At 40.2% G+C, this 23069-nt stretch overlaps 3 protein-coding genes and 1 long non-coding RNA gene across 5 annotated transcripts; 3 read left to right on the top strand and 1 right to left on the bottom strand.

Moving 5' to 3' along the window:
* Window positions 1-191: 191 nt before the first annotated feature.
* On the top strand, window positions 192-4156 carry LOC136426735 (uncharacterized). The gene is made up of 2 exons (XM_066415475.1): window positions 192-307; window positions 2069-4156. The coding sequence occupies exon 2, from the start codon at window positions 2093-2095 to the stop codon at window positions 4082-4084; it is 1992 nt and encodes a 663-aa protein (XP_066271572.1). The 5' UTR covers window positions 192-307; window positions 2069-2092; the 3' UTR covers window positions 4085-4156.
* A 1883-nt stretch (window positions 4157-6039) lies between these two features.
* On the top strand, window positions 6040-12749 carry LOC136426895 (DBH-like monooxygenase protein 1 homolog; the record flags this gene model as incomplete). The annotated part of the gene is made up of 11 exons (XM_066415614.1): window positions 6040-6454; window positions 6794-6940; window positions 7476-7649; window positions 8217-8300; window positions 8818-9012; window positions 9551-9653; window positions 9900-10066; window positions 10654-10839; window positions 11288-11347; window positions 11916-12046; window positions 12677-12749. Coding segments are annotated over exons 1-11 (1587 nt in total), but the record flags the coding sequence as incomplete, so codon positions are not given.
* A 7-nt stretch (window positions 12750-12756) lies between these two features.
* Window positions 12757-13791, top strand: LOC136427799 (uncharacterized). The gene is made up of 2 exons (XR_010754516.1): window positions 12757-12879; window positions 13306-13791. It is a non-coding gene; the product is annotated as an uncharacterized lncRNA (long non-coding RNA).
* A 595-nt stretch (window positions 13792-14386) lies between these two features.
* LOC136427798 (alpha-N-acetylgalactosaminide alpha-2,6-sialyltransferase 1-like) lies at window positions 14387-21335 on the bottom strand. Of its 2 annotated transcripts, XM_066416970.1 has the most exons (8): window positions 21217-21335; window positions 18938-19091; window positions 17957-18149; window positions 17512-17692; window positions 16823-16985; window positions 15969-16086; window positions 15346-15488; window positions 14387-14884 (listed from the first exon to the last, which is right to left on the bottom strand). In XM_066416970.1, the coding sequence occupies exons 2-8, from the start codon at window positions 19078-19080 to the stop codon at window positions 14635-14637; spliced, it is 1191 nt and encodes a 396-aa protein (XP_066273067.1). In that variant the 5' UTR covers window positions 19081-19091; window positions 21217-21335; the 3' UTR covers window positions 14387-14634. The 2 variants fall into 2 exon arrangements, with proteins under 2 accessions (XP_066273067.1, XP_066273068.1); XM_066416971.1 differs by lacking the exon at window positions 21217-21335 and having other exon boundaries at window positions 17957-18144; window positions 18938-19066.
* Between the last annotated feature and the right edge of the window lie 1734 nt (window positions 21336-23069).

Genomic DNA, 23069 nt, shown 5'->3' with positions numbered 1-23069 from the left:
GACGATTACGATAGACTTCAAGGTTACCAATGCTTAAACGATGGCTGCATTTAGGGGGGATTGAAGAAAAAAAGTTTCATTCATTAAATGTGTCACTGAAGTAAAACTACAAAATTCCGCGACTGATAGAGATATCATGTACAGTGCCCTCCATGGAAGGAACCCCCTTTCACGATATGCAGTGGTTTGTCCCTGACATAGCCACGAGAATCACAAGCGCCGGGCCAAGCAGACGGCTCTCCCGTGAAGACACCACATCTATATCTGCACCTCAGCTTAGCTTTCCATACCCTCAGAAAGCATACAGGTCAGTAGAGTTGAGTTGTTGTTATTCTTAAAATCATTAAATTATACCGTCACATAACGAACAATACGATGTCTGTGGTTGTCCTCTGTGATGTCGTCTAAGTATAACGACACCAACAATTCTTATTGATAGCATGGCAAGGTAGACTATCATCCTAACGTTGTCGTCTGTTTTGCTGTGCTTAATTAATAAGAACATACACAGGGCTGCTTTCATGCGAGAAATCACAGAAAAGCCATGATACCATCCGAGTGAGCAGTACTCGAATGGAACCATTTTATTGATCTCCGGATTCAGCACGCGATTTCCCATGATATCATCGCCCTCCTTTTATATAACTTTAACTGATTCATGGCCGGTAAAGGCCTGGGGGCGTCTGACTGACCTGAGAGAACGCTTCTAAACCCTGTCACCCTAAAATAGATCACACGCGCCAGGGCGTTATTTGAACGTGGTGGTGTTTGTGCTCTGTGTAGTAAACATGCGTTGGCCCTTTTCTCTAAACTGGGACGCCCAACTGGTTAAATACTTGTACTTATAGTTAATAATAATATGCTTTTTTTAAAGTAAATACGATATGTCTATCCCAGCGGACTGGTCATTCATTGAGGTGAGCTTTGAACTGGCGTGCAGTGTGGGTTATCTTCTGTCTGAAGATTTGATCTTCTTGCACGCCAATACAGACATGTCTCCATCGGTAACCGCACTTCTGTCAGTAAAGCCTCAAAAGCAAATGTATGCAATGCAGGAAATTAGAGCCACATATCACTGACATTTTTAAAGAATAATACGTCGGACGTAATTGATTTCTCCTGCTTTGTACCGCAAGTTCAGATAATGTTTATTTTGGAAGCAAGGTATAACTGACTAAATGATCAATTAAATGGCTGATGCTATGAGCAGGGCATCCTAGTATAAAGGGCACAGTACGTTACTTAAGGACTCCAATGTTCTGACTAGCCAAGAAGTATCTTTCAATCCTTGGCGTTAAGTGTGAAATACACTAAAATCTTCTCTTGATGCCTTTTTATGTCCCTCGTATACCAATATCTATCCCCATCATGTATTCTGACTGTGTCTGCGACCGATAAGATCCAGTTTCAATCTAGCTCCAATCAGGCTACAATTACAAGACTAATGGTCTGATATGACATGTCAGGGCGTCTCCTCGCCAGTCTGTACCCATCCTTCAAGCTTAATGTGATTATCTGTGTCCTAATGAAATACTGTGGGTCTACCCTGTCTACAGATCTTCCGTCATACGTGACCAGGGTTGCCAACATGAGTATTAACAGGGTTATGCGTCAGTTGATGATATATCGTAGTGAAGAGATGTCAAAGGACGTGGAGACGTTTCATATTTGTCTGGTTCACCTTTGTGCCGTTTGAGGTCTGAATCTGAAAAAATATCTTTTTCTACAAAGGTCTGTTTAAAGAACTTGTAATAAGCCATTCAGTTTTGTGTCGGCAGTTATGATGTAGATTTAAAAAGATAAAGAATTCTTTATTTGGTAACCATTTTCTGTGTGTCGATCATTTGTTCAACCTTCTTGATGACCATTTTGATTTCATAATAAATGCAACTTTTTTTTTGCCCACCTTTTTTTCTCGTAAGCTCGCATGAGGTTTGGGGTGCCCTGAGGATGTCATCCATATAATCAAATCAGTATGGCCTTACATACGAGATGTGATCTTACGGATATATGTACATGTAGATTCATACACCTACCACTAATTAATACATCTGCGTCTCATTTTCAGACTAAACTCATCCCCCTCTGCACGATGAGTGCTGCAGGCTGCCTGGTGCCGGGGTTTCATCGCCAGCTCGGCTTCTTCGACTACATTCGAAAGAAATCGGAAAGCCGTCGCGTCCTTGTCGACAATGAAGAGCCTTCCGACACTCAGGTCGAGCAGTCTGCCACAACGTCTGTGCTGCCTTATAAAAACTGCACGCTAAATAACTCACCACTTTTCAAACAACCATCACCACTCGTCACTATCTTCCGGGCACTACCTGTAACAAGCAAACACTGTACCTACATGCACTATCTCCCTCATACAGACAATGATCATCATGAGGACTGCACTATCTTTGAAGCGACACCTAGCAAGTCACTTTGTAACAGCACAGGTATCGACCCTCTAAATGGCTTCTGCAGTGGTGACGTATCTATGGTACGCTACCAAAGCGATCGGTACGTTTCTAACGACCCAACCGTCTTATCCACAGGAAACGTGAATGTAGGCCTTTGTAGGTGTCCCTCTTCCGTCCATCAAAACCTCTGTGGAAAGAACGCCAACATGGATGGAGTCTTCCGCTGCAATAGTGAAGGGAACTTTGACCAGATAAAGCCAGATGGAGTCACGCTCATGAAAGGCTTTCACAGTGAGCCAGAAATAGAACATTTGGATGACGCTACCGTCTCAGCTGTGAACAGACCGACTTATAGGGAATGTAATGTCGATGTTAATGTTAATGTCGCGCATGCAAGCGATATAGCTGACTTTGACGTGACAGACACAGGGCAGGATAATAGATATGACGACTTACTACATGCCCGAGACAATGTCCTTGAGGACATCGACAACTGTGAGGAGAATGAGAGACTTATCACAAAATCCATTCTGCCAGACGAAGATCTAGATGATGTATTTAATGTGAAAGCCAGTAAAAGTGAGCCAGTTTCACTGCAAATCGCGGCCTACAAGGTCTTGTCTCTTCCGACAAAATTAGGAACACACTTCGTGGAAAAGTCAGCGAAGGAACGGAAAAGTAAGCCAAGACAAGTTGCAAAATTATTCCAGGCCAAGTCTGGAACAGACGATATTGAGATGGAGACCTTCGCGATGCCAGATGACAAGGACACCGATAACAAAGCAGAACTAACGAGTTTTATTCAAGGTAAACATGAAGATAGCGGGAGCCTTAAAGCGCGCTGGAAGAGATTCAGGTCGGAAAAGTCTTGTAAAATTGAACCCGGATCCACAAAAAGAATGTCGAGCACACAAATACAATGTCGGTATATATGTGAAAACATTGCAACAGGCAAAAGCTTAGTTGAACACAAAACATCGCCTGCAGATGAAAAAGCAAAAACAGGGACAATACAGAAGGCTGTGTCAACTCCATCGGTGACTTCTAACAACCTTGCAGAAAAATCTGATGACGTACTTTCTACGTGTGACGGTGTCGCTCAGAGGCCAAGTACACTCAGTCTGTTTATCAAGACGTCAGAATGTGATCTTCAAGGCTTCTTGGCAACCCCTATAGAATCGACAGAAGCTCCTGATGCCCACGAGGCTTCCTTGCTGATTTGCTCAAAAGACAATAAAGACAGCAATGTTACAACAGCTTCGAGACTCAAGCTTTACTTCTCTGGAAAAACAAAATCCACGGAAGACATGGAATCTGAAGAGGGAGTTAGGAAGGTTCAGGTAGGAAAACGGTCCCAAATGAAGAGTTATCATTCCCAACCTGAGCTCCGCACGTCTCAAGTGGAACACCAGGGAGGCGTTCCCGTCCTGTGTCAGAAATCTTCACCTGAATACATCGTCAAGCAACCGGTCATCAAGAAATCCCCGAGCAGTTGTGAACAGAACGCGCCTCTCCTTCGACTCAAGAACCGCCTGTTCAAGCAGAAAGCCCCGCTGTTGGCAGGAGGGAAGTTGAAGTTCAACCTCGCCCTACCGTCCCTGGCAAATAGTTCTCCGTATAGGGTCAAGGTTAACACACCGAGACTGCAGCCTTGTAGCCAGCGGCAGTCGGATGGTTGAAGGGCTGACACCAAAGTTAGGCCTGCCCATAGGAAAGCATTCTAAAATACACCGAAACAAGGCTTTATAAAATAACTGACCCAAATTTTAATCTTAAAAGTTCTTCTCCACTAGAAAGTCAGATGGGTCTTGTTAATAACCATGCAAATAAAAGGGTTGTACAGCTCAAACTCCGAGAAAAGCTGCCAGTAACGGAGACCCGGCCAACCTTTGACCCCAGATTTCTGATGTATCCATCCAATCCGACCCAACAACTCACATCTGTCCTTACGCCAACTACAATGGTGAACTGAACCAACTCTCATCAAAATGGGAAAGCTTAGATCTGTTTCTTCTAACTCAAAAAGTCCCCAGATTGAGCCAAAATTTTCATGGAAAAGAAGGGTTTTCAAGGATTTTGAGCCCCCCCCCCCCCCCCCACTGCGCAACATTGGGGTCAGCCCTGAACATCCCATTACTGGATACTGGAGAGTCTCTACGAGGCATATCTATTAAGGGAGAGCTTGAGTATCCCTGATACTGTGGCAGAGCCACGCACACTGTATTGGTAGTTGAGAGAAAAAGAAGACATACAATAGGTGCAGTTCACATCAAGACTTCAGAATTTCTCCCTGTATTCATGCTTTGAGCTACAACCGTTCAACCGTTAAGTTGCTTTTCATGAGTCTGATGAATGCTGGACAGGGACATTCGCAATGAATGGTAGACGTGCCATCTGTGGCGAACGCTAGCATATAGCACTTGAAAAGCCTAAAATAATAACTCAGGTCAAAAAACTCGTGCTGTCATTGATTTTGCGCCATACAGAAATACGGTCGCGTTACATTTTCTAATAAAATTATTCCACAGTACCCAAATATAAAAATATGTTATACTGTATATCATATTTAAAATCCTGTGCCTGTCTTCCGAAAGAAAACACAAATATGGTATTTTAGGCTTTTATTTTAAAAAGATGAATTTATGAGATCGACAACTTTGGGCAAAGGGGGCAAATGATGATGCTGAATTGAAGAAAAAGTTTCACAACACCAATATTACATGTTTGCATTATATGCAAAGTATAGTATTTCTGTACTTAATGTTACAAATTAAGGTGAGTATAACATGTATATATATTCTGAATTGAGCCAAAAGTTAAAATCATGAAGAAGGATTAAGTAAAGGCTGCACACCCGCTATATTATATTTATTGTGTATATACATTCTGATAAATTTGTGTCAATGTTTGTACTCATATTCATAATATACAAATGTAGTTAGAAAGTATGTGATAACCTAATCAGTGTATCAGTGATTAAAGAGGACTTAACTCTGGACTACCCTGGCCTTAGTTGCTCGTGATTCAAACGTCATAAAACAGACACTAAGGTGATCGGTAAACAAAACAACGACGTCGGTCGTAGTTCACCTCGGTCACTTCAGGTCATGGGGATATGGGGATAACAACCGTTACGTAGTTTCCGGCAAACTTGGTTGAACTGTATATTCATAATATAGTTACATCCAAGCACACTAACACCGAACTTGATACAAATGTGCTATCTGATCATGTATGTAATCGCTTTCTACAATGTCCAGTTTGTAAAAGCTGTGATTTGGTCGACAAACGCATTGTTAAGGGGGGGGCATAGCGGGGGATTATATCAGTCGTCTGTATACCATCTTAAGCTTACAACATATCAAAGAAACCTCACTTATTTCCGTCTGCCTCTTCTCACGTTAGGTATTTCATATCACAAACTGGGTGTGTATACTTTGTGCTTTTTTAAAGAATAACAAAAAGTCTTAGACCGAATGACTCATTGTCAGCCGTCGCCATGATCAAGATAAATCTTATTGACATAACGATAGCCAGAATTCACCACCAAATAAAAGATGAACAAAGGTGAGCCAGGTGTTGGTCTCATTGACGTAGAGAACACACTCGTGACTGTTACTAAGTTTTATAATTAGCAACTGACGACCAGTGACCAGCAGACGGCTATATAAGGCCCTGTGGGAGGAGTTGCTTCAAAGTAGTAATACTTAGTGGACTTCCGTCCATTTCCTTAGTGTCTCAGACCTTCAGGTGTCTTAGCGATACACAAATCCAAAGAGAATATGAAGATGATAAGTCTTGTTGTTATTGTCGTCACTGCTTTGCTATACGGCGGCTCGGCTTCAGCAGTGTCCGATCTGACCCATCATGAAGTGCTTGACGAGAACGGGGATTTCGTCCTGTCCTGGACGTTTGATGACGAGCAGATCGAGTTCGAGGCCCGGGTGAAAACCCGCGGGTGGCTCGGCCTGGGGCTGTCTCCGAACGGAGGGATGCCGGGATCGGACATCGCCATCGGCTGGGTTAAGGACGGACAGGCGTACCTTACGGTAAGCATTTTTAAGCTGCCATTTGAAATGTTAAAGAGATTAGGTAAAAACTCATTTTTGATTATTGAGTTAAACCCAATTTTTTTACGCTTTATGTCTAGACACTTAGCGGCCAGCAGTTTTTTTAGTACCTTGTAAATAATACTTATTAAACAACTGTAAGTTATAACTAAAGCATTTCCACCAATAATAATGTCAATGACGAGGTTTAACTGCAATTAAATAAAAAAATGGCATATGACATGGGAACTTAAGGGAACCTATGTGAAAAAAGTCACTAAGGTAAAATGTGTTCGTTGGCACGTGGTTAAATATTAATGTTACTCACTTTGCCTGTAGGATCGCTACGCCGACGAGCAGGCGCTGCCCCCTGAGGACGAGAGTCAGGACTGGGAACTTCTGTCTGGGTACGAGAACGACACCCACACCGTCCTCAGGTTCAAACGGAAGCTGCAGACATGTGACGTCAGAGATCGCATCATCAACGTTAGTAACAAGAAATTGTTTTACTAAATGAATCCTGACGTGTTGTTCACAGAATAACTTCAACAATCTGCCCCTAAACGTCAAGACCGTGCATGTTTTCTGTGCCAAAAAGTGGACACATTATTTTATACTACTATATAAACTCAAAAAATTTGCTTCAGTCATTTTCCATAATGATCCATGAAGCTGGTAGTTGTCGGACGCCATGTTGGTGTCCCTATTTGCATTTCATCGGACCGTAGCTCAAACATACACGGTACTTTGTTCTTGTTTCTGAGTAAGATTTGTATCTAAAGAAAAATGTATTTCTATAATCTTTCTCGCTTCTGTGGGTTGTACAAAGTTATTAGCGTTTTTATAGTGTGACAAAAGTAGATGTAAACAGTATACAGACCCCCCCCCCAAATAGCGCCCGTCTCCATGTTGTGGATATGAAGTCACGTAAAACACTCTATTTTAAAGCGTGCCTAATCTGGTATGTGCGTTTAAGCGATATTGCAATAAACTAGTACTTTTACTCGACGTCGTCTCACAGAAAGACACTCTGCGTGTTTTATGGGCGTGGAACGACGAAGACCCAGGCGACGACGCAGGTCCCGCCTACCACAGCCAAAACCGCGGGGTCCGCAGCAGCGTGTTCCTGAGAAATAACATTGAATCCGAATCTGTGCCTAGTAACATCCAATCATACGATGTTACTATGACAAATGTAAGTAAGCGATCCTTACACTGTGTAGATAAATAAATGAATCAAAAATGTATCTTTGAATCTGTGGTTCAATCGGTAGCTAAGCTCTATACATTGATGTACCAATAACATATACATTCTAATTGTTATGTTAGAATAAGTGTATTTAATTTTTTATCTATCGTTGTTGAATAATGTACAAAGGTACATGTTGTTGTGCCAATTAAGTATAGCGTATCAAATCAGCTAAGGTTTCGTTCATCACAAGCTCTTAGCATATTTGATCGATTTCATCGAGGCCAGAGCTAGAGACGCTCTGTATATTACCCTATATTTGTTCTGCACTTAAGGATATCAAACTTCAAAATGTAGATGTGCTGATTATTTCCAATTTCTGTACATGCATTGGCTCAAGCTGCGCAATTATCTATAACAAAAAGATGAAACTAATATCATGGCCGGGAATCACATTTATAAACAATGTATCTCTTTCTTTATCTTTCACAGCCCCGATTTTATCAAATCAATATGGCTCCTTGACTATTCTAAAACTACTTCATGCTCTAATTGTGTTTTTGTTCACTCCAGGCAACCATTCCGCCAAAGCGGACAGCGTATTGGTGCAGGTTGGTTGAGATGCCGAAACTGCAAACCAAGCATCACATCTTCAAGGTATTAGTAGCTTCACTAACCTTACTGTTGGTATTTCATTATTTCACCGGGAATAACCCAAGCCTTAATATAAAGATAGGATAAGGTCAATATGAAAAGTGTCAGCATAAAGTTTCACGTAGTATAACTAGTATGTGCTAGAACTACAACTCTTGACGACTTTTCCTACAATTTGGTTGGCAACAATCAATAATAAAGTAAGTTTTTTATTTGTTGTGTTGCCATGGCATCGGTTGCTGATAGGAATATTTTACAAAATTCGTTAAGTTTGGGTTATGTAATGACGTTTTAAGGTTTTCTTGCTACACCACATTTGTTTTCCAACACCATTAGCATCTTATGTAATATAATGTCACATTTATGATCAAGTATTCATACTTTATACTACTTTGAGTATGTCATTGGTCAAAATGCAATATTACATGAAAATGGAATGTGCATACATGATATTCTACGAAATAACCTTTTAACTGGTGAGGTAGGTTATGCACATCTAATACTCTACATAATATTCAAGGTTCAATCTGTAATCACTCCTGGCAACGAAGGAACGGTCCATCACATGACAGTGTTCAAGTGCCATCCCAATCCGAACCGCACGGTGTTGCCCCATGAACATCCTGGGCACGAATGCTATACTCCCAACATGCCCCAGGACTGGAGTGAGTGTTACAAAGGTAGCCTCATCGCAGCCTGGGCTGTGGGCACCGGGGTAAGAGTTCAGATTTGCTGTATTACCTAAACTTGCATTAATGTCACAAAAATCTTATTGTGAATGTAAAATTACCCCCGCACGACTAAGTGTAATCAATTGTCGGCAGTCAAGGACGTCGTACATGTATATAGGAAAAAATTGTAGAGAGCTCATGGTTTATGTTCTTTTGTGCTGAATGTGCTTCCCTGTCACTGGTACTGACTGTGCTTTCCCGTCCCTGGTACAGACTGCATTTCCCTGTAGCTGTCCCTGTCTGTGTTTCCCTGTCCCTGGCGATGACTGTGTTTCCCTGTCCCTGGTGCTGACTGTGTTTCCCTGTCCCCGGTGCTGACTGTGTTCTCCTGTCCCTGTTGCTGAGTATGTTTCCCTGTCCCCGTTCCTGATAGTGTTTCCCGTCCATTTCACTGACTGTGCTTCCCTGTCCCAGGTGTATACCACGTATTTTCGTTCACGATACTGTATTTTAAGGCCTCAGGTGCTCCCTGTGCGTTTCAGTTATTGTGTTTCCTGGGTCTGAATACGTTTTCTTTTCCAGGATGTCAGCTTCCCCAGCCATGTCGGGTACGCCATTGGCGATGAGTACGACGGAGGCCAGGTTCTGCTGGAGGTGCACTACGATAACTCGTTACTAAAGGAAGGTGAGCAAAGTACTAAATAGTTTAATTGTGCTTAACTTTGAGAATTCAGCTTTTAAAACTATCATTGTCTCTAAAAGACTATCTTTATATTGTTGCCTTCCGCATTTTTTAAAACGTATCTGACTTTACGTAAGTCAACTTAATGGCACGTTCTGGTGACTTAATTGGAAGATTATATTCTCACTATACATATATATACAGTTAGCAACTTTCAGCGGAGATTAAAGACTAACTTTCTTAACCCAGGTGTAACGGATAATTCCGGACTGAAGTTTCTCTACACACCGGAACTACGTCAGTATGACGCAGGCATCCTAGCTGTGACGCAAAGCGTGGACTACTCGCACATCGTCCCTCCCTATGCAGACGACTTTAAGACGGACACCTTCTGCAACCAGGAATGCCTCAGTGCGGTAGGACAACAATTTTATCCCAAATATTTTGGGGAATCTTCCAGAAAATGAATTTGACAGTATACAGTATACTCAAACTAGTGTAATTTTACTGGATGCCCAGGGAAAATCAAGCAAAATGCTGAGACCTTCTCTGACGTATGCATATATCGGGTATTAGTGATGTAGAATACATGTATCCGTTTAATCGCATTTTAATGTGGCGGGCCTATGGTACCTGTTGTAACGATGAAATTTGATGTTTTAACATCAACATAGGATAGTTGAGTCTATAAAAAGTGTTTTGGGAAAATCCCACTGCTCTACCTTGAGGAGGGAAAGCTTGGAATCAATGTCCATCCTAATTGCGAAGACTACCCATAAAATTCACATTCTTTCTTTATAGAAAATCATTATAAAGTCATGAAAACGGCAAAGATAAACGTGATAGGACGTTATTGGAACGTGTCTTTCATTAATGACTATTTTCATGCTTTAAAATGTTACGCGTGAAGACATATTCCAATCTTCATTTAATAAAAAAATCGCAGTAACATAGGCTGATCTAAAGATAGGCATCTACAATTCAATGAACATGTATCCTACAGTTCATAGATGAGGTTGGGGAACCGATCCGTGTGTTCGGAAACGTACCACACGCCCACCTACTCGCCAGGAAGATGAGAACATCCTTGATAAGAGATGGTGTGGAGACGGTATTGTCACAAGACGACAACTATGACTTTAATCTTCAGTATCTCCGAATGTTGGATGAGGAGTTTATCATCCAGAAGGTGGGTACCCCTGTATTCCTTGGAATCGTATATTATGACTTAATTGCACAACAGTTGTATGAGATGTGGAAGCTATGACAACTTCTATTACTTAAGAATAATCCACAAGAATTGTTTTTCTGAAATCAGACTACGTTAAATTATCTGTACAGTTTTAATGGAATTTCTAACAATTATGTCATATTTCTATGATTGCAATAAATGTGTTATCAGTTCCATTGCCACGTGTTTTTCCAATCGCTGAACTTAAAATTGAAAATTACTTACGGCCATTCAAACCGAAGAATAGAATACCTAGTGTTTATAGCAAATAAAAAGTGGTTTACTTTTCTTGTAACGTCATAAGCGAGTGAAATGTGTATACTGAACCTTTCACAAATTTTTATTCGACGTACATTGGTAAGGTATTAATATAGTTAAGACTTATTACGCAATCAATTGTTTTCAGGGGGACACAATCATGACAGAGTGTACGTACAACTCGGCGCATAAGAGCCAGGCTGTCTACGTAAGTCCAACATTAACTAACACACTCTGCATAATAATGGTTACAGTTAACTGAGTTAAGCCATTTTCTCCAAATGAATTTGGACTCACTAATTTAAGGTTACTGTTTTTAAATATATAGGGTAATGAGGATTATAGCTTCTAGCATTTCAAAAGTCATTCCCGTCCATTCTACCCACACAAACTCTACCAGATTACCCAGCACCTACAGTTTAAACTACCTAAACCAAAAACTAACTGCCAAATTAAAGCAAACCTATCTCTACCAAGCCAACAATCTGTGGAATACCTTGCCACCCAACATCATTGAAAGCTCCATATAACTTCAAAAAGGGCCATCCTCCAGTCATTCACCAGTTATTCGTAAGTAAAGTAAGCAATCTGTACATATGTTATGATTATGTACATATGTCCTTTTAATCTTGCTCTGTATACATATCAGTATTTGTATGTATTAGTGTTCAACGCTGTAAGACTAGTCGTAATACGACTAAAGTGTATGACAATAAACCAATGAAAAAAACCAACGAAAATTCGTCCAACACCTTCGCTTGCGTCTCCTCCATCAGGGCGGATTGGGGACCGACAATGAGATGTGTGAAAGTATCCTTTTCTACTACCCACGGATGGACATGATCTTCTGTGACAGTTCTCCACATCCACTGCACATCCTCAGCTTTGCAGGCGTCGAAGAAATCAAGTAAGAAGAGTCATCAAGATGTTAAACAATCATTTTTAAAGAAGGGAATAGCAAGATGTATTCGGCAAGTTTTTGGTAAAGTTTTTTTTTCTGATTACAAATAACCCAAAGTGCACGTCCTATAAACCTGAAAGTTAATGTAACACTACATTAAAGCTTAAAGATTAGCCGTCAATTCTGGGATCTTTGAATGAATGATTGACGTCGTCTGAATGAATGATTGAATTAATGAAACATGCATGAAGAATAGATGAAAATCTTTGACCTGGCTTCCTTGCTATTTCAGATCAAATAAACCCTCAAGTAATGCTAGGGTCAGATTTCGTCTTTGGGAACGAAAAGTATGATATAAAAGACAACAAAAACACAAAAAACGTACCCAAAATTATGCAAGAGCATAACTTGTGCAAATTTAGTGACATTCACTTTGATTTTCGCTTCCGCAAAAAGCCCGGCCGGGTCCTGGTTAGGAAATGTGACCTAGCATAAAACGGTGTATCTTACTTTGTTGACGTAGGGAGTTTTATCGACTCACCGGTTGGACTGTGATAACAATATATTCCTATAAAAAAAAACAATATTTTCGGATCAAAGTACAGCAAAGGATTGATGAAATAAATTTTGCCTCAGTTACAGCTTGGAGGCTCTAGGATGGATAAATAACATCCCGATCACGAAACCAGTCAACATGTCCAACATGACCTATAGGCTATGCAGATGTTGTCGAGAGTATCGTGTGGGACAAGGACAAGGCGCAGCGGTTCTCACGGCATCTACGGGAGGGGACGTTCATCTCTGACTGCGGGTTCAGAGGACAGAGCAGCCCGGGCACGGTGAGTAGTGTTATAATGTTGCAACAGTCAACAATAAAACCTAAGCCGTCAGCAACATTTGAACATTTCTTTGTAACAAAACATCCTCCTATTTCATTAGTAACGTAACGTAATGACGCACATTTCGTTTAAACGCAAATAATTTGATAACATTTCACCAAGGACCTTTTTGTCATTTGTATCCCCCAGAATATACACATATGTTTACAGAAATACTGTGGCAAAATGTAAGCGACACATTTTTGCTCAACTCGTCGTCGAAAGTCGCTCGTATTTGTGTACTGAGATGAATGTCAGATCAGCCTCAGTTGTTGTTTTTCGGGCAGGGTGGGAGTTGAGCTTGGAAGGATACGCCGTTCTCTGCTCAACTAATTGTGTTATTTCCTTATATGTACTTCATCCAGCACTGTTTGTTTGATATTCTAGTCACAATTCCGAAAGGAGAGTCCCCTGCCCAAAGCATCAGTGCCGGCTGCTGCACCAGAAGATGTCTGCAGTACTTCTTCTGGATCAGCCGGGCCCGAGATGGTCACAATGCTGTGTTTTTTGTCACTTATGATATACTTAATTTTGTCAACACTATGAATTTTAACATTCTTGACAAGAAAGAAAGAAACAACAACTGCTGCAGAGGTATCTGTTAGATTATTGGACCTCGGATAACACAGCCAAGAGAAAGTTGACGTTGTATATTTGTGTACGTAGTTAGATAGATAAATGATGTGATATAATTAAGAAGTAGTACACACGTACACATACGTGTTCCTGTGACACAAGCGATAACGCCCCCCCCCCCTTCGTTCAAATTGTTCTGGTGCCCAGCTCAAACACTTTGTTAAGAGTAACGTAAATATCTACTGTGCTCTTTAGTCTTGCAATTTTAAAGACCAATAAACGCGCATACAAGCTTGATATTTGTGTGACGTGTGTTTTTTTAATTTTTTTTTTTAAACTACTAATCTATGAGGACACACAAGTAGGAAGTGTTGCTCCAAAGTAAACAGTAAAACATTCAAAAAATTTGGTTTGCCATAAATTAATTGTCGCGTTATCAACTGTACTGTAGTAAATATTATTTGAAAGCTTATCTATTTACCCAATTACGTTTAAATTGATATCCCATATGGTATGATCGTTTGTTTGTTAGACGAGTGGCAACGCTGAATATTACATTTGGTCGCAAAAAATGGTGCCTATATTTCTCTGTCAACTTAATGTTTGACATTTAACTGGGAAAAGAATCGCGCTACGTTTCGGGGGCGACCAAACCGCAAAATAATTCATGCTGCTTGTCACATAAGAATGTAATCATTTAGATAGTGCGGTGAACGAAGGTCCTGTTTGGATAATACGGCTTTTTAAACAAATAGATTCAGGTTATCTCTGTGCTGCATGCTGATACCCGTGGGACCTGCACTGCTCAAATGCTGCCATTTTGAAGTGTGATAAACAGACGTTCCAAAGATAGATACTTCTATACAGTTAAAAAGTTACAACAGAGAAATGATTTGAGTTTCCAAACTGTTTGTACCGAGTTTATATCTATCACCCTGCTGCATAGATATTGAATATCAGGAATATCTCATTGAATGCATGATAACATTGCAAGGAACAAGTATCATTCATAACAATGTCTTAAATTCATAATTTGGAAACATATATTGAATTTTGCTAGTATGCATGTATGATAGTATCGCAGGTGAAAAAACACCATTGCTGTGATTTATCGTTACAAAATGTCTGTAATAAAGTCCTTCAGAAAACGTCCCTCCTGTACCAGTACACGATGCCCTCCTTGTCCAGCGCATCCCACAACTTTATCTCCCGTCTGTGATCGTGACTCCCGAGCACTCTCTTGAACTGTTCGTATTCCTGGTCAAAGTAGTGGTTGCTGTACTTGTAGTTGTAGCCCAGTCCGTACAGGCTGAGCTTGTCACAGGCATGGAGGGCCACCATGGCCATGATGCCGCCAGTGGTGGGTCGAAAAGCACGTACCCTCATCCACCTAGCGGAAATGATGAACGTTATAGTGCATCGAAGTGGATCATTTCTAACGGCTTACTTATTAATGCTATAGGGGCTGCCCTTTTTGGTGCATACCTACACCATGTAATTGCCCCATATCCTTTCAATTTCAATCAAATGATATAAATGCCTCTTAGTTCGAGTTGATTAATTTCGCTGTGATTAGAAAATGGAGAGTTTGGTTTTAAGTCTGCTTTAGTCACATACTGTACAGTGATGAAACACCGACAAGTAATCTCTTTGGTAGGGCAAGAGCAGATAAGAACGATATAAATGCATTCGATCCCAGATCAAAAATTTGCGAAGAGCCAGTACTGACGTTTATGCAAATGCCAAGAGTTTGTTAGTACCAACTGTATTTACATCACTAGTAAATTGGTAGGCTCGTTTTGTTTCTTGTTATGAAAATCACTGGTAAGTATTACAATATATGTGACTTACACGAAATGCATGTATCTCATGAAGTCAGGATGGAGGACTCGTACGTTTTCTGGGGGCACCTTGAACTGGTTGGTACCAGTTCCTATTCTCTTCAGATAAGAATAGTCTTGTATCCGGCATGGCACAAATATATAGGTGATATTCTATTAATAAAGCAGAAATAAAGTGTTTCAAAACATTTTTGCCCGTCAAAGTAAAATCGCTCTCAGGATACAGAGGAAACATTAATTAGAGTTTTAAAAAAACAGCAATCAATATAAGTTATATCCTCATTAAAACCTATACAATGTAGAATATGGGTGTTCGTGATCTACATCAAAATTTGCTGGGAACCGATCAAAAACTATGAAGGTATAAAAGCTCGCAACATTAAGAGATGCTTCTTGGACAAACAAAAAAATGGGCATGTGTATCAGCATTCTGGTCATGTGGCTATGACCTGACCTGTTGGGCGGTTATACCTGAAAGTTGGCAGGATTTGTCTTTACATTTTAAGTCTAGCCGTGTGATTATAAAATTTTACACATGGAAAATTAAAGGTCCGACGATTTCGAGTACAACGAACAGACATGGGGGATATGACGTCATATGCAAACACATGCATCGTATTGCCTGAGACTGACCTGACTGACAGGGTAGTGGTCTCGCTTCATGCGAAGGACGGAGCGATCGAAGAACACGTAGTGAGTTGTCCTGCTGCCCACGTCGTCTTCATAACCTCTCGTGTATGCCTGGTTCACCCTGATTTGAAACAACAACATTATACTCAGAATCGAAGCAGGAGGTGTAGAATAAAAAAAAGTACTATTTTACTGTAGTTATCAAGGAAACAAATGAATGCAATAGACATCAAAGAGAGAGATGAGGAAGAGAGATCATATTAAGTATTTGTAATGAAATTTACTGGTATTGCATTTTGGGGTACCTACATGTACATGTAGTTACATTGTATAATATAGGGTTATATGAATGGTAAATAGTGTCAGACTCGTTACGTAGCGATGTTGTTGTTTGGCATTCATCACAGAAGAATCCGGCTATGTCACCATGGACATTAGGATAATTTAGAAAAAAAAAAACATTGTGAAAATCTGGCAAAATTAGAGACTATAGTTATTTTCATCTGCTGTATGCTAAAGTTGTGGTTTTGGTAACTCCTCAGGTGTAGTTACATAACCAGCTTTTCGAAACAACCAAAACGATTCCTGAGCTTTCACCATCTAGAAGACCTCCAAAAAACTACATTTCTATTAAAATCACAAAACCCACTAATCATTAAAAACATGGGACTTTTCATCAGCCGCTGTCTTCAAAAAAGAAGTCAAACCCACCAGTAATGTTGTATGTAGAAATTGTAGTTAGATGTATAGAATAGACACTCGTTACCATTGTTCCCTTTCTACTGTTTGTACTCTTGCAATTAGCCTACGGGCATGAATTTGCAAATAAAACATTAATGTTACATTTGTTACTCTACCTGAATACGAAGTCGTGCCTGTCAATCTCCTTGCCCATCCCGGAGCCGTTCAGCATGCCGCCATTACCAACCACGGCACAGGAGAGGCATTCTGGCTTGCCTTCCCTGCTGAAGTTGAAGATGGAATCTTTCGCCGGAAACAAATTCAGCGTATCACGGACCTCTGTTGACAAAATGGAAAACATGTACAGTATCTTAAAGTACAAAATCTTGATCATAATAGCATCTTGCCGTTATCGGTACTCTTATCACCGTTACCAAACATGATGTTGGATATGTAGATGTAGGCTAGCAGAGGCAACCATAGGTGTGCTAATAATTGTTTACCCCTGTTTATATATTAGAGCTGAATCCCAATGGTATCTGAATTTGTTTTACTGTGGTATTGAGAATGATACCAATCTTGTGACGTATCTACTATATTTGGACAGTACCGTTTACATGACCGTTACGCGACTATTTCATAGTCAGCCATCGCGTTACAATAGTGTCGATGTTATGTCCTTTTTTCTTTACGTATTATCTATCATCTGTCCGGAGTTTGCAATCCAAGGAGAGATCTAGCTATCTGCGTTGTCTGTTTAGAGTTTACTACTATTTGAAAAACGTGTAAAAGTCAGCCATCATCTAATAAAGAAGAATGAGGATATAAACTCTTGTTTTACAGCTTTTGAAACAAAAAACCTTACCGTCATATGTAAGATTTTGGTCCCTGAATTGGTACCCATATGGCATTACCCAATGTTTTAGCCGCCAATATTCATTCACATTGAACAACTTGCTATTGATCAACATCTGGGTGTCAGGTCGAAAGATCGGTCCAAACTCCTTGGACATAAAAGCTCTCTTCTGCAGTGATCCATTGCACGTCTGCAAGTGTCAATTGCAAAGCGAACAGAATGAGTCAAGATTTCCAAGTGACCACGCAGGTAAATTTGAATCTCAACATGTGACAACAGTCATGCAACTTGGAATTTATACACAAGATAAGATTCTATTAACGTTCGTTGTTACCTCTAACCTTTGCACACAGAACTGCCAGTCCAATGTGATATACCTGTGACATGAAAATGCTACACATACATGCATATAATCAATATTCAATATACAAGCTAAAATATACAAGTGACTCACAGAGTTCTTCCAGTTTGGGTTTTGCCTGTAGGTGAATGAGAAGTTCCAATGGGGATCTCTCTTTGAGTTGGAAATCTTGCTGTAAGACATGTTGAAGAAAGGACCCAAGCGTGGCTCTGGTTGGAAGTACAGCTTGTCATAAACCCCAGCGTTGGCAGTGGTAGGCTTATCAGATAGGTCTATGTTTTCTGTACTGGTATAATAACAACTTATATTATAACTTGATGAAGATATGACGATCCAGGAGGCTGACTTGGTACACTTAACGGCCATGACCGAAAGAGAGGACGATAGCGAAATAGATGGAAATACAACGTGGCAGAATGGACTGGACTTATTAATGGGTCTAGAAGAGAGAAAATCCTGAAGGTTCTTTCTCTGTGATCGGGCGATCGGCAAGTCTGCCGAATAGATCAGGTGATGGAGCCGAACGTAACTTTCAAATGATTGGAAATAAAACTATAGTCGATAAGTCACTCACTTCCCTGAGAAAAAATCCATATTTTTTTCGCATGGCCCCCAGGCTAATATAACATACTGCTCTTTATATGAAAATATACTATTGTATTTTGCTTCTATGTTCTCTTGATTATGGCAGAGAACATATGCAAAACATAGAAAAATCTATATAAAACATTCTAAGCTTTTGAGATTAATAACAATGGAATAAGCAAGTTGCCTTAAAACACATAAAGGAAATACGACGACATTACATGACTAGTTTGACACCCGACAATGTCTAGATTTTGCCTATTACAATTTAGAATGCTACCTAACTTAATTTGTCATACTTCTGAGACGAACTGCTGCCTAAGTCAATGGGTCACAAAAACAAAGTGCCCAAGTTGCCAACGGTCATATGCTGTGTATTATGTCATTGAAAATCTCATTCATTGCCTTAAACAAAATACATCGTTTGATAGACCAAAGTTAATATAAAACAGACAATGTACAAAGTAAATAAATATCTCAGGTACATACTTAGGCAACACGTCGACATCTTCAGTTACTGTGTCCACTGCTTTGTGTACACTTCGCGCAACCAAGGAGTTGGTCTTCGACAGAAGATAGATCATTAACAAGACACCTCCGGCCAAGCCCGCCTTTAGAAAACGTCTCAACATGTTGACCGACTCTGACGCAACATTTGGACAAAAGAGACATAATTTTGATTGCAGCCTTCCAACAATACGTTTGCAATTGTAACTATCATCTACATTATGTATAGCAATACTAAGATCATGACAACACTAGAGTTCCACGAACACATTATCTTCGCCAAATAATCAAGGCTTATCATGGAGAGTGATTGATATTTACATGCTTATCACCCCCTGCAAATTTGATCATGCACCATACCATTTGGAAGTTATGATGGGGCGAATGAGTCCAGTCTAGAAAGGGTTAAAAATCATTTGGTGGTACAGGACTAGTATATGTGTCTAGTGTGGTGATATACGTCATGAACTGGTCATGAAAAAATATGAATAATATTATGTTGATATTATATGGGCCACAAATGTTCGATATTGCAGTGTTATAAGTTGAAAGTGATGATGAAATGGCACAGTCAATATATATGAATAGAATAAATCTTTATTACATATCACACACATCTTGAAGGACATAGTACATGTGACTTTTCCGCACCTACCAGTGGTGCAGTATTTGGTGCAGTGTACTCTCCAAGCAGAGGAGTGGGTCTGGCTGGTTTTTAGGTGTTTTTGTCAGGCTTTCTGTTTTGTCCTCTTTTAGTTACGTCGCCAACCGTGTTGAACAAAAATGTCTGAACTGAACACGTTAAAAACCAGCTGGATCCACACCTCTGCTTGGAGAAAAGTGGGTGCTTTGACCTACATGTACGTTCATGCAAGGCCATCTGTTTACATGACCTGACACTGTCCCATATGCCATAATGAAATGCAGTGGGTTAACAAACTTTCCTTACTAATCATGTAAATAAGCACCTGATTTGCATAATTGGTCATTGATTATGTTAAGTACCATTTGAGCTCTCTACATACCAAACATCACGACGATCTGTCGACCCCTTCTCAAGTTATTCATGTCCGAATGTCAAAACAAAAACACCCACTGCAATTCTAAACAAGCCGCTAGGGGGCCCAAATTTACAGAACTTACTTTCTGTGACAATAACTATCTACCACACAAAAATCATGACCATAGCACTTTCAGAAAATATGCCCCAACATTTTTAAGCTCCGCTGCAGTACCTTAGGTACCCGCTAGAAGGCCCATTATCGAACTTTACCTTCCTTTCTGTATATCCTACCCATCCTCTAAATATCATACAGATCCATTGACAGCTTCTCGAGTTATGCTGGCGACATAAAAATACACATCCACTCAAATCCCGCTGCAGTACCGACGGAAAATGCCAGGGGAACCATTTTTGAACTTGACCTCCGTTTTCACAACATCTACACACCTGCAAAAAAATCATGACGATCCATTAACGTTTCCGTCACTTTTTTTGCCTTCATACAAACACAAAAAAATGCAAAGTCCGCTGCAGTACTGTTGAAAACCGCAAGGTGAACCATTTTCGAACTTGACCTTCTTTTGCACAACCACTACACGCCTACCAAAAATCATAAAGATTCATTAAAGGTTTCTTGAGTTATGCTCCTCACATACATACAGACCCACCCAACAGATTTTTCAACCAAATACATAATCTTCTCCGAGTACAAGTTCGGCGAGCTAGTAATAAGCCAAGGCCGTAAACCCACCCCGAGCGGGCGAAAGCGTCAGGGTGGGCGGGTGTGCACCACTCCCAGCCCCGTAGAGATACCGGGGAGCTCCCGGTGGTATTTGTACCCCGGCTAGTGGCCCCGCTCAAGACAAGGGTTTCATCAATTGTTTGGTTGGACATGAAAATCCAAAAGGATCTTTTACTATTGTCTTGGCTTATGCTGAAAGCAATTTGCATTTCTTTGGTAACTCCTGGTTATCTAATGAAGATTATCAACAATCATTGTTCAAAAATCTACACACCACGCATGGCTTGATCAAGGTGAGAGGGTGCAAAATACATGGCCAACGGCGCTGGCATATGCACACTGAGGTACCAGCAACAAAGACACTGCCAAAAATAATGAAACTAGATATACGGATAACTCATTTGCCTCACTTATCATATACTAACCTCAAATATCAGCATTTCCAAATAAAAGTATGAAATTACCATCAAATATTTTATTATGATTAAATAAAACTTGATATTCGATAAAACTTACCAATCCGTCGATGGAAATTTTCAGTTGAACTGATAAAACAGCCGTGTGTGTGGTGGGACGTTTTTGGTCGGTGATGTCTTGGTTAGTTGTTGTGTGTTTTGTTCACACGGCAAGGTACATATGATATATGGCATTGCGACACAATGTATACAAAACAACACACAACCAACGGATAGGTGCCCAACAGAGTTGTAGGTGTGAATATGTTGACAAGGTCACAAGTAAGCAATGATTGCCGTGTTGGTTAAGGTTGTGACTTCTGCAATCTAAAGGTTCTAGGTTCGATTCCCGAGTCGTTTCCAATGCTGTGCCCTTGGGAGAGGCAATTGACAATTACAATGTCCTCCCTCGACTCAGATGAAATTGAGTCATAATCATGCATCACGGTCGGATGCTGCTACCCAGGTGACTACACGTTTCCTCCATTTTCCCCTGTTGCTAACAAGGTCAGAGATCAGAAAATGAGTACGGATCTTCGGTAAGAGACGCCCTCTCTACAGTTTGTAACATGTGGCCATGATTCGTAGTAGACGATAATGGATACCGCCCGATACTTGGTACCGCTACGTTGATACACCTCAACTCTATCCCAGATGTAACAAATTTCACAAAGGGGACTGTCACCTCCACCCCTAACGTCAAAGTCTGCAGCGTCATGTTGTCATGTCGTAATAGGTACCGTCCGATAATTGGTACCCCTATATAAGATACCCCAGATCTATCCCAGATTTCACAGGTCTGCGGCGTCAAGTCGTCATGTCGTAACAGGCGGCACCGTCCGAATATTGGTACCGCCACGTTTATACGCAGCATCTACTTGTTATAACTCGCTACACGAATTCGGTATGACCAATTAAGGTCTACCCTTACTAATAAAAGATACAAACCCTGATAAGGTTTTACCCAACAAACTCAAGACTTGAATAAATGATGCTTGGTACGGTGGATTGTTTACTTAGATTTTAAATGTTTTAATACAATCTAGACTTCCAAAACCTGTATTCTTGAATTCATATCATATTCTGTTTTTATTCTAAACTTCATTGCAAAGAGTCATTATGAAAATCAATTTATCTATTTGTTTATGATTTTAATGTTTATTTTCTCAACAGTGCAACAGGATTTAGACGTGGTCTGGCAGAACGAAATTGACAGCTCTGTATTTTGTATACTTATAAATACCATTATAAAATCAATGTGCTTGTTTATCTATTTGCAAATAGGTTTGACTGTATCTATTTTGTCAATGATGTAACAGGATTGGGAAATTAATCGTAAACAACTAAGATTTCTAGCACACACACCTCCACACGAACGTACAATGACTTTTGACCACTCTGCATCTTAGCAAAAATAGCAAGTAAAAAATGATGAAAAAAAGTTGTTGGTAAATGGGATAAAGTTGCGATTAAACTGATTGATTAACAGTTTCTCGTTTGTACAAACCGTGTGTGAATTGCTCTGTGCTTTAGTGCAGTGTATCATTGAAAATACCGATCACTTTGTATAAAAAGGAACTTAATTTTTGGTTTCTAAAGGCATGGTGCATTTCATTCTTGTTCTTGAAAGTACAGTTAATGTCGATTGAAAGGACATTTTTATTCTTTCTTTTGTGGTACCTTTAGTGTTTTATGTTGTAACATATCTAAATCTAGATTATATAGAGGTACTTAACCCATAAAATCTGTTAGCATCTCTTGTTCATCAATCTTAAGCGATTAGTGTGTATTTTGCGCTCAATTACTACAATCTTGAGCAACCGTGGCTAAAAGCAAAGGGTATCTTTCTGGGAATCGCATGAAGCTCAGTTCCCTGGATCGTCGCTAGGTGGCGTCCCTTATCATCGAGTGGTT

The sequence above is a fragment of the Branchiostoma lanceolatum genome, chromosome 2 (assembly GCF_035083965.1).
Source record: "Branchiostoma lanceolatum isolate klBraLanc5 chromosome 2, klBraLanc5.hap2, whole genome shotgun sequence".
NCBI lineage: Eukaryota > Metazoa > Chordata > Leptocardii > Amphioxiformes > Branchiostomatidae > Branchiostoma > Branchiostoma lanceolatum.
Note: the sequence above shows the minus strand (reverse complement) of the source record. Positions and strands in the feature narration are given on the sequence as shown.

Coding starts and splice junctions, on each gene's coding strand:
- LOC136426735 (XM_066415475.1), top strand. CDS start 2,093: ATGAGTGCTGCAGGCTGCCTGGTGCCGGGGTTTCATCGCCAGCTCGGC.
- LOC136427798 (XM_066416970.1), bottom strand. CDS start 19,080: ATGTTGAGACGTTTTCTAAAGGCGGGCTTGGCCGGAGGTGTCTTGTTA. Junction 17,693..17,956: donor ACCCAAACTGGAAGAACTCT/GTGAGTCACTTG, acceptor TGACACTTGCAG/ACGTGCAATGGATCACTGCA. Junction 16,087..16,822: donor AGGCACGACTTCGTATTCAG/GTAGAGTAACAA, acceptor GTTTCAAATCAG/GGTGAACCAGGCATACACGA.